The sequence below is a fragment of the Sinohyriopsis cumingii genome, chromosome 11 (genome assembly GCF_028554795.1).
Source record: "Sinohyriopsis cumingii isolate HCF-2022 chromosome 11, ASM2855479v2, whole genome shotgun sequence".
Classification (NCBI taxonomy): domain Eukaryota; kingdom Metazoa; phylum Mollusca; class Bivalvia; order Unionida; family Unionidae; genus Sinohyriopsis; species Sinohyriopsis cumingii.
In genome coordinates, this window is record NC_142971.1 from 97,169,362 (window position 1) to 97,181,948 (window position 12,587).

The window sequence follows — 12,587 nt, forward strand, 5'->3', positions numbered from 1 at the left end:
ACACTGATATTTAAAGCTAGACCACCCTAACTTTGTGCCTGTACATGGTTCATGCGCCACTTTTCTCAAGATTTCACCGTACTTGTTTTGAGAACCTAATGACATTAACTATGTTATACCTTTTGTCGACAGCAACAGTAAGTACTGATTAAGAAATATTTGATGAAATAAAATTTAAATACGTACTACATTCAAATAAAAGAAAGCACAATATAAATATCTGGTTTAACTAATGCCATTTTGAATCAAGTTTGTGGCCCTGGAGCAAGTATTAGCTGTTCAAGTCAGGGCTGCTGTTCACATGTTCATTTACTGGACCTATTTTATTAGTGGGAAAACCAAGACAGATATTTTTGTCGCAGCAAAGCAACACAAAAACTTGGTTACTGTAACATGCAATTCTGATATCATGTTAGGAAAATATGAACGAAATGGGCAACTATGCAGAATGAAATTTGTCACTTCAATATTTAAATATAAGGAATATCTTTGTTATTTAATAACACTATAAAAAAAAAATCCAATAAAAAATTGATCACGTGTGAAAATATGGTAATTTTTGCATTAATTTTATATGAAACAGTTCCAAGAAAACATATGGGATTCTTGAATGTGAAACCACTTGTCATACTACATCCAAAGTGAACCAGTCTAAATTGAAAATAAATAGTGCCAGATACAATATAAAAAAAAAGAAACAAGAAAGGCTGTATTAATGTGATCATTGGATGTTTTATGACTGAACAATGTTAAAGGAGAGGAATTATGTTAAACTTAAAAACATACTTAAAAACATGTTGCACCAGACTACTGTTAAGGGACGAACCATGGCAGGTCAAGGATACAACAGTTGTCATTCGTGGACTTTACGACTATTCGTGAAAGTTACTGTAGACTAGTTAAAGTGAGTGTTATGCATAATGTATCCATTTCTTTTGTGACTATACTCTTGTATTAACTACTAATCCACATGGATTTAGCTGATTTGTGACAAAAAATTTAACTGCAGATCCAGGTAAGTATCAAAAAGAAATGTATGTTAAATCAAATATGTATATTTTTCATATGGCATGTAAGATAGAGATTGCTCTTTATATGCTCAAATTAGACTTTTTTGCCACTTATATTAGTAATAAATTACACTTATGCCTCTCTTGGGGGTTGGTAAGTGTGAACCTACAAAAAACAGTTCAGGTTCACATTTAATACAATTTCCTTTTGAGTGGGTACCCAGGTAACCAACTGTTAGAACTGACAGGGACCCAATAGTAATTTCCCCAAATTTTGACATTTCTATAGATGACGAGACAGTCAGGCAAAGGGGCAGAATGGATGATGGGTAGATGACAAAACAATTAGTCAAAGGGGCACAAAGACAGACAGGTAGGTGAGAAGATAAACCGGCAGAGAGGCAGACAGAAGATAAACAGGTAAAAGGTAGAAAGGAAGATAGGTGGAAGACTAGACAAACAGGCAGAGTGGGAAAAAGAAAGATGGGTGTATGACAAGGCAAACTGACAGAGGGGGGGAAAAGAAAAATGGATAGATGACAAGACAAACAGGCAGGGAAATTATATTATTACCAATGCTATGATTAATCTTATGAAAGGAAATTTTGTACAAGTTGTGGGTAGAAACATACCTATCCTAAAATTACATTACACTACAGTATTTGTAAGTACACTTGTTCAATAATCCTAAACATAAATAATGGTGGTTGTTAAAAGTTATGTGGAGTGATGTGGGCCTGATAAACCAAAGCATAACTGTAATATGTCAATCTTACCTTGTAATAGAACTTTTGATCTCTGTATGTGTCTGTGCCAAATATGTTGTAGGAAACATTACTCTTGGACAAATCTGTGGCTGTCACAGTCACCTCCCCCACAACTTCTAAAGTGGTTTCTCCAGTACTACAGATTATCCTGTCCATAAATGAGTACAAGATGTCATTTGTATAATCTTTATTTAATTTTCATAGCTTGCACAATAATGGGAATTCATTTTCATGGTGTACCAAGGAACCAATAACATACATTTACAATTTGTTTAGCATACCAATTTTTGTGATGTAGCAATTTTCAAGTATTTAATCTTTATTGCAAACCATGCATTTAAAGACCCCTTCCCTGATCCATGAATTTCCTTTTACTGACAAAAGTGTAGGTTATAACAATACCAGGAATTTAAAGAACCACTGAATCATTCTGGGAAAACAACAAGACCTCTTCCCCAATCTTAAATTTCATTTTACTGACAAAAGTGTAGGTTTTAACAAAATCATGAATTTGAAGAGCCACTGAATCTTCCTGTGGAAACAAAAGAATGCCTTCCCCAATCCACAAATTTCATTTTACCAACAAAAGTGTAAGTTTTGACAAAAAAACATAAAAAGTCAAGGTATTGTATATACTCGCATATACGCCGACCCCCAAACTGAACAGGTATAAACACTAAAAAGTGCATGACCTGCATATAAGCCAACTTACAACTCAGAGGCATCTCAAGTTCTAAATGCATTTAGTTAGGTAAACTTGTATTTAAAATAATTACACGTATACTTATCTTGAGGTTGGCGTGCATGATTATTAAAAAGAAATGTTATAATCTTGTTTTAAAAGTAATTTAGTTAATTTTCTGTTTTCTTATAAAGTTTTGGAAATAATGCTTCCAAAATTATGCTAATACCATAAAAGCTGAGTTGTACTGTAGTTTGCTTTGATGTAAGCGAACTTACAACATACCTTCAACTTTCACACCAGGAGGGAATAAAACCTCCCAATTTTTTGGGTCGCTCCATGCCGACCTCCCGATTTCATATCTTCCAATTTTTGTAGAGAACTCTTGATTATTACATTATGTCTTCGATTTTCATTTCTTCTAACAAGAAAAGTCCTACATGTTCTGTTGTATCACCTGTGAATTATTGCTATGTCGAAATAATTATTTCAGTATAAAGCATTTGCTTCTTCACTAAATAGAATGTTAAGTTTAAATATTATTCACATAAATTAATGACTACTGTTACCTCTACAATAATACAAAAAAAAAAAAAACCAGAACAAAAAGATAAACCACAACAATAAAATCATCCACAATTAATTTCAATACCAAGAATAATCACTATGAATGCTGTAACTCCATATGCTATAGCTCCATTCCCACGAAAGAAACTTACACGAGTGAACACCTGGCATTTTTATACCGTATATACAAATGTTAAACTGGTATAGTTACCAGCCAAAATTCTCTCTTATCACAAGCCAGTTTCAGGGTTTTAATGATTAAGTGGCCTGTACTGCTGTCGCAAAACGAAAGACAAATTCACTGACTATCAACATAGGAGACACCGAGACATCAAGCTTTCCAATGTGTGGAAAGTTGTTTGTTCAACTGAAACAAAAAACTGAAATATATGTTCATCTTAGTTGATCTCTATGAGAATTTTAGCCTTTATTATTACCACTCTTCGTGAACATGTAAATTATGATGGTTATGTGCCTTGTACAAATAAACGTGCATACCTTTTTAAAAATATTAACTCAATTTATAGGATCAATTATATCATTGAAAATGAATAACTCAATGAGTTGTGTGATTCAACGTAAATGAAACAGCTATTAAGGACTAACTGAAATGTTTTCTGGAAGAATGCAATTTGGTTGAAACAATGAATAAAGCAAAATCTGCATCTATATTTGGGAATAAGTAAGGATTTAAGTGACGCTATGCACGCTTTGAACTGTGTAAGTACTGTACATTATAGTTCAGCATGGTCTCCCTGGTAAACTCCATCGGCCCGCAAATTACAAAGTCTGTATTTACCTTTATTTAACTTCGTGTTGGAGAAATCAGAAAATATGCACATGCAAAATAATAACAAAAGCAATCATAGTACTTTATAACAGTTTAATAATTGTCGGGTCAGCGAAAGTAACATTTTTTTTACATGTTTGTGTCGGAACAAATTATTGTTTCGTGTCCCAAAGATTTACAGCCATTACAGTAGTCAACAAAAAGACCTAAAAACTGTAAAGTTTACACACTGATCCGCGGATAAGCCAGCCCCCTTCTTCCAGGCCTTTATTTTTTCCTAAATTATTTAGCTTATATGCGAGTATATATGGTAGTTAGAGGACAGCAGCAGGGTCAGTCATGTTTGAACAAAGATGGATATGTGCTTAATCCCGAGATATATAGTTGGATCTTAATGACTAAACAGTTCAGGTGGTATCTTGAACATTAGAAGTTGATTCAGTGTTCACAGTCCAATCAATGATGATATAGAATGTCTCACCACCATGGACTATATGTGGTGACATTTTCTCTCTCTCTCTCTCTCTCTCTCTCTCTCTCTCTCTCTCTCTCTCTCTCTCTCTCTGATTTAGAATTTTAATGTGGCTTTAACAATTTTTCAGTCATATTGCTACAATGTCTGCAATTGTGACAGTTTCTAGTGATGTTTATCACTGAGGCAACTAGGCACAGACGTGTAGCATGATGTCCCACCCAATCACATTATCCTGACACCTGGCTGACCAATCCTAACACTAACCTCTTAATGCTGAGTGCCTAGCAAGGCAACTGCAAGTACCATTTTTTTTTTAGTCTTTGATATGACTCTGTCCGGGTTTGAACCCATGACCTCCCTCATTCGAGGTGGACATTCTAACCACTAAGCCACTGGAGTGGTCTCCTAGATGATAATATTTGTTTTAATCAGCATGTTTGTGTACATGAGCACGACAATCCACTGATCTGACCCATAGCTGTGATATAAACAGTCCAAATACCAAGAAAAGGAGGAAACACTTATAGAAACACTGACTGCAAGGGTTCCAAGGCTATGGATGTTGACATCCCCAGAGGAGTATTACAAAGTGAAGTGCAAAAAGAGAACAGCCATAGGCAGAGTACCTCATAACAGTTTATGGATCAAAGCCCACCCCAACCCAAAACACCCATATGGCAATCTGTAAGAAGCCAGTTACATTCAAAAGATAAGGCTGAATGGGGAAAGATACCATTAAGGACACCCTCACTATGGTTATGGATAAAATAGCAACGAAAGAGTACATTGGAGAAAAGTTGAATTAAATCTTTACAAAGAAAGTACATGAATCTGAGAGAGTAAGAAACACCTTACAGGATGAGCTAAGAAAGAACTAGCAGAAATAATAACAGAAATTAAGAAACTAGGAGGGGAACTGTTTGACTCAATAGTAAAACTGAGAGGATGGGAGGAAAAATGCAGAAATTGGAGAAAGAAAACTCCCATCCACCATTTTCTGATTGAAGCAAAGGTGGCATCATCCTCTGACTTTATTTTAGGTTTTTGTTTTGAGTTATTGCTCCACTTTTGTTTCTTTATGTCATCACTGGTCCTTTTCTATATTTTACTTCTAAATGTCTATTCTCCCATACTGATAATTTTCTCTTCTCTTCACACTTTCATTGTTTTCTGTTACACTGACCATTTCTTCAAACATCATGTAAATTTCCTTCTTTTGTGTATTGGGTCATACTCTGCTGGTTGGTATAGCACATCATCATCTATCATTTTAGCAGTATTCTTGATATAGTCCAATATACAGCAATATTGTTAAATGTCATCAGTGGGCATGGTTTATTTTTAAAAAATCAACTTTATATAAGCTTGTGATGGTCTCTACACACAAGTATAAGAAGAATATTTTAAACTTTCTTCATGTCTGAGTCAATAAATATTGCTAAATTGAATTGTCAGAAGTTGGGGTATCTTAATAAAAGTGATGTATTTCATGAATATTTAATATGCTTTCTTCAAGAAACCCACTTCATTCAAAAAAAAAATGTGAAGTACAGAACGAAAATGACTGCATTAATATAGGATAACTAAACAAAAAACAAACAAAAAATTTCATCCATGTATTTGAGAATCAATTATTTTCATGCTGCCAATACATTTTCAGTCAAAAGCCCTTTTGCATCATAATTCAGACACTGACAACTTATCATCCCTTACAAGCTGTAATATTGTTTCTGTCAAGTGTTCCATTGTAAATGCAAATTCATATATTTAGCTACAATGTCTAGTAATATTCATGTCATTTATCTTCTTTCCTATACTATATATATATATATATATATATATATATCTGAGGGTTCTGTGCATGTGACTGGCTCAAAGGTATGTTGTCAGTTTCTTTCAGTGCCAAAGCAACCTCTCCCTGCTGAGCTTTGAAAATACCAAAAGAGCATTTCCACGTTCTGTACACTCTAATTACAGCAGTGGCATTATGCTTATTTAACTTTAAATGTGTGCAAAAGGATCCTAGTGTCTTTCTTTATTCAAGTATTAGATTAATACCATTAACAATGAATAACTTACCAAATAAATCCAATTAATTTAGTATGGATCAAGCCAGTTCACTTGAAAATGCATTCAAAATGAATTACAGTATTTTATATATATATATATATATATATATATATATATATATATATATATATATATATATATATATATAATGAAATCCCTTAAAACTAATAATCCTTGGGACAAACCCAAAATTGGGTTTTGGAAGGTTTTCAGTTAGAGATTGCCACAAATGTGAAAGAAATGTCTTTTGTTAACCACTTACGTGACAAGAGAAAGAGTGATATTATAAAGCCTGAGATTGGAATGGTTTTGGTCCTAGCTTGTTATCACACAAAATCTCTCAGTTTGTCAAATTTGCTGGCATTGTTGAAACAAAGCTTGTTTGCTTCACTGTTATTTTTACATTCATTCTTGTATTTTCTATAGAATATCTGTAAGGATAGTTTAAGAATATAATACATAGCTGCTTCTTGTGATATCCTGATGTATGAGTAAAGACAAGTGACAGTCATGGCTACTTAAATATATGAATGTAATGATTTTTCTCAACTGATGTGAATATGTCTGTAAGAATACTGTTTTGTTGGTCTCCATCAACATTCATCAAAACCATAGCCACAAGATATATAAAAAAAACTATTCTATTGATCATGTTTACAAATAAATAGCATCAATCGCAGTATGAATTGTTATAAATAGTTTGCCTTAACAGCTGGCTCATTTTTATGGTGCAAAGATTTCTGATTAGCCTCTTGGTCAGTCCTGATCTGTGGTGGCAAGTATTGGTTTTAATATCACTTGCTCTTGGGGCATTCTCCCAGTATTTAATATCAATTGCCCTTGGGGCATTTTCTCAGTATTTATCTGAAAGATAAGTCTACTATAGTACTCACTAGTCAAAATTAATCTGTTTTATTAGGAGTCATGAATTTTAGAAGGCAAAATACATTTCCAAGCTTAAAGTCAGTTTTGGTAATTTGGGAACAAAACTTGTTCCCATATTCAGAGTTGAGGGATTTTGGTTTACTGAAGATGAAAAAATTCAGGACTCCCAAAAAAATCTGCTCTTGAGAGGATTCAGGCACAATGAGAGTTCAGTTTTGGGAAGTTTCACAGTATAAATGATTTCATTCTGGACATAAAAAGGACAAGTAATGTACACAATCAGCAATGTCTCCTGGATCTCTTTCTGCCCCTAAGAACTAGGTCCTGATTCAGAACTTAGAAACTATTCACAGCCTCACCTACATACACTTCAATTACAACGGGAGTTAATATGTGCAGTTAGCACAAGGTTTCAAGGATCTAATGTACCCTTTGAGTCTGGACTTGGAAACCAAAGAGGACCCTATCTAAGGGTGCTAAGGTGACTCAGTAGTTAAGGCACTGAACTCAACTCTGAGATTTTGATGATACAAGCTTACATACCAAATCTGATTAAAATCTGATACAACTGTGTACAAGCTCAGTTAATCAAACTCATCCCAGATCTTGTTGAGATAAGCCAACCTAGACTCAATCTCATCAAAATATATTCATAAATATGGCCTCTATAGAGTTCACATGTTCAGCCAATCAGATGCTAGATCACCCCAGTAAAATGCATAGACATGACTCATAACTGAACTTATCTGAGATCTTTATGATAAATACCAAGTCACTATAATCTGATGTGAAGCCTTATGAATGTTTACAAACCTGTCTTAACAGACAGACAACAAACAACATATCACTGATGAAGATCACAGGACCAAACCAACCTTGACCTTTTCCCAGGTAAGCTGTAAACAACCACTACTAAAGTGATGGATTCATCACCAGTGGTTGCATATGTTCTACCTCTATCAGAACAAAATGAAATGAGAAAATAAAATTGCTGAAATAATACTCCACAACTGTATTTTTTAAACTCATTGTAAGGGTAGTTATATTTTACTGGAAATTCAATGCCTCTTTCATACATTTTCTAATTCATTAAAGCACACTTTTATTAAGACAAGATTCAAAGTTATAGTTCTTTTCTTTTAACTCTCAAAACAGAAAAAAAGGGCTTTGTTCCAATTCACAAAATTAAAGTAAATTATGGATGCAAGAGATATGCACACTTACTTATTATTTGTGTTTGAGATGACCATACAACTGACAGGAGGCTTTCCAATGTCCACAGTTGGGGACTTGGTTCCAAAATCTGTTCCAGTGATTGTCAATTTTGTCCCTCCTGCTGTAGGTCCAGTAATTGGCTCAATCTGAAATACAGAAATTTATAAATATTACAAAACCAAGGCAATCCAGTCATCATTAACCAAAATATTTTTTCTAGATTTGTGAATTACTTATGAGCCCAAGGATCTAAGACCCACTGGTTACTCCATCAAGTCGTTCCCCCATAACTCTCGCGGAGGTGGAATTGCTGTCATCACAAAGAACTCCATGATCAAATGTCTTAACCACACCACAACATTCAATTTCGACCACACATCATTTGAACTAGTCCAAACCACACTCACACTGGAGCAAAGGTCAGTCCATTTTTTTCTGCCTATACCGCCCTCCTCCTAGTAGAAAAAACAAGCTGACTGAATTTCTCTTTTTGGAGCAGTTTCCAAATCTCCTGGAGTATGGAAATTCGATAGGTGGCTACCTGATTATTCTTGGAGATTTCAACTTTCACTTTGACTGTCCCGGAAACCCAAACAAATCAAAACTCCAAGATTCCATTAATGTTTTCAACCTCAGTCAGTCAGTTAACCAACCCACCCATAAACATGGTCACATTTTAGACTGGATTCTTTACAGACCTGATGATAACATTCTACGGTCCTCCTTGGTATCCCATGAACTTGCATCAGATCACCTCTGCACTATATGCCATCTTGACATATCAGTCCCTAACCCTCCACCTTTATCTGCTACTAAGAGAAACCTCCGTATGATAAATAGAAGCAAAACTAATGCATGACATGCAAGCAAACCTAACAACTTGCTTACCTCCTACCGCAGAACAACTCGATAACTGCCAGCATTCATTGCTTGACAAACATGCCCCAGCTACCAAGTGCAGAGTATCAATTCAAAAGTGTTCTCCATGGTATAGCAGTGTTAGGGACCAGCTTTGCACTGCTAAAAGAGACCACGATAAAGCTGAGAGGCTTTGGCTTTCCACCAGACTCACTATTCATAAGCAAATCTATGAAGCCACTAAGAAGAATGTCACAAATATAGTCAATGCAGTGAAATCAGCCCACTACACTACTAAGATCATGGAAAGTTCCAGCTGCAAAGTGCTCTTCGAGATTACTAACAAGATAATGTCAAAGGACAAATCTTCACCACTTCCAACTACCTTCTCTCCAGTCGACCTTCTGGACATGTTTGCAAATTTCTTCCATGACAAAGTACAAACCATTAGAGATAAACTTGACACCACAATTTCAACTGACTCGTCTTCACCATACAGTTGGGATACAGAATTTGAGCGGGAACCATTAGCAGCATTTGAACCTGTCTCTATGGATTTTGCACGTACAATCATGATGAAGAGTGCACCAAAGTCATGTGAACTTGATCCAATTCCAACATCACTGCTGCTTGAGTGCTTAGATCCAGTATTGCCTTCACTAACTGATGTTATTAATACCTCTCTCTCATCTGGGGAATTCCCATCATTTTTCAAAACTGCCATTGTAAAGCCTCTGCTGAAGAAACCAACACTAGACCATAACGATTTAAAGAACTACCGCCCAGTTTCTAATCTCCCATTCATATAAAAAAATCTTAGAAAAGGTTGTTCTATCCCAGCTTGTATCTCATCTGAATTCAAAGAGTCTTTTTAGCAATGTACAATCTGCATATCGCCCTTGCCACAGTACTGAAACTACTCTTCTAAAAGTATGACATTTTCTCTGCTTTGGATAGCAGAAAGATTATAGTCCTCACCCTCCTTGATTTGTCTGCAGCATTTGACACAATAGACCATGATATATTACTTCACTGTCTCCAGCATGTATTTGGCATTCATGATACAGCCTTACTGTTGTTCAAGTCCTACTTGGTCAACAGGACACAAATTGTGTCTGCAAATAGAATACACTCCAGCCCAGTTGATCTATGTTGTGTTCCACAGGGGTCTCTTCTTGGACCTGATCTTGTCATTCTGTACACTCAGTCGCTCTCAAGTGTCATAGATCATCATCCAGTGTCTCACCAATTATATGCTGATGACACCCAAATATATAAATCTAGCCACCCAAATGAAGTTGATGCTACCATCCAAGGTGTAGAGAGGTACATTTCTGATGTGAAATCATGGATGACATGTAACAAGCTGCAGATGAATGATGATAAAACTGAGGCCATTCTGATCACAACACAAAGACTTTCTCATTCACATCCTTTACCTCAAACAATAAATATCAGCAACACCAACATTAAATTCACACAATCAGTATGAAACCTAGGTGTTACTCTGGACAGTACTCTCACACTGCACCAACATGTCATGAACATATGCAACGCTGCATATCTTGAGCTGAGACACATCAGCTCCATCCGCAAAGATCTTTCAGTTGATGCCACTAAAACACTTGTATGTTCATTAGTACTTTCAAGACTGGACTATTGTAACTCAATTCTGTCTGGTTCATTGCAATATCTACTCCAGAAACTTCAAAAAGTTCAAAACACAGCTGCTCGAATCATACTTAGAGTACCACGATCACAGCACAAATCCCTGCTGCTCTGTACCCTACACTGGCTATCCATTCGATCCAGAATCAAACACAAAATTTGTTTTCTGTGCTACATTTCACTGACGGACTCTAGTCCAACATACCTATCTGACCTCACCCATGTGTACACACCTTAAATTCCTTGATGGTAGGAAAAGACCTTAGGGACTGACTTAGAGGTCCTGGAGAGAAGGTAGTTGAAAGTGGTGTTGATTTGTCATCACATGCCAACACCAGGGCAATATATTTCGTTCCACAAAGGATCGCGATTTGATCTTATATGTAACTCAGAAATTACCCAACATCATTAAATATGGATAAAAATACCCAATCTGCTTTACATACTATATTTAAAATGAATTAAGTACATTTAGATACATTTAATAACCCTGACCTGAAAATGTACAGAGTTACTGATAGGATACAATTCACAATGCTTTGTGGAACAACTATAGTGTAATCCCATTCCAAGATCGTCACGTTCAGTCACCAACTTAAGCCATATACTATTAAAAACTTTGGTTCAGAGTTCACTTATAAAGTAAATAGTAAAAGTGTTTCTATGTTCGGTGTATGTGTAAGCCTTCAAATTCTGGATGGCTAGATCACATGACTTATAATCATCTTTAAACAGAAACCTGCAAATTTCCTAACCATGCTGCCTCCTTCCTGCAAATTTCCTAACCATGCTGCCTCCTTCCTGCAAAACACTTAGTTATTAACTCATTTTGATTAAAAAGTAAATAAAGGAACCAATGGTATTTTTAAAAAATCCATAGCGCTCTGTATTTTTTTAAAGAAGTTGTCAATCTCTGTACCATGACTACAGATTCTTCAATGCAAACGGAATGAAGCAGAAAGTGACTGATGGCATAACTGTACTAATTGTACAACCCCAGGTGGATGGAGCTTAAGGTGTAGGGAATATTGTATTCAGAAACAAACAACACTAGCTGTGATTGGTGCATTATGTAAGAGTTATACTTTCTGTTAGGCTTAAAAAAAGTTGAGCCTCGTGGCAACATGTGAGATTATGTTAATTCATATCTAGATTATATTTTGTATTTTTTATGATTTTTTTAAAAATGTGGTACACATGGCTGATAATATGTATGTTGTGACTAGATAACTCATTGAGGTCTATGGAAAAACAATTGGTACCATGATACCTAATAGATGTAACATCTATGAAACAGAAAGAGGAGTGCTTTCATTTGTATTGTTTTATCTTGAATTTAATATCAAAGTTAGCCGACTCTCCTTCTGGCGCTGTCTTTGTTGTCAACGGTCACTGATCCAAGTCAGGAGGGATATGGGACTACAACTGTATGAATGGAATAAGTTGGCTTCTTACTGAATTTGATGTTGAGGCAGTTAACTTTAAAGACTTTAAACACATTCTACAGTTTGTCGGTACATGAATACCAACAGCCACATCCGTTTCAGGTACAGAAGCAAATTTTACCAGTATAATTGAACCTCTAATGATCAGCAAAAGC

General features: G+C 35.4%; 1 protein-coding gene across 1 annotated transcript in view; it reads right to left on the reverse strand.

The window, feature by feature from the left end:
- LOC149789076 (hepatocyte growth factor receptor-like) overlaps positions 1–12,587 on the reverse strand; it is a 134,414-nt gene that overhangs the window by 99,441 nt on the left and 22,386 nt on the right. The window contains exons 5-6 of the mRNA XM_089975258.1: positions 8,471–8,607; positions 1,787–1,925 (exon numbers count right to left, since the gene is read on the reverse strand). Coding sequence (XP_089831384.1) covers positions 1,787–1,925; positions 8,471–8,607 — 276 coding nt within the window. The remainder of the gene's footprint in view (positions 1–1,786; positions 1,926–8,470; positions 8,608–12,587) is intronic.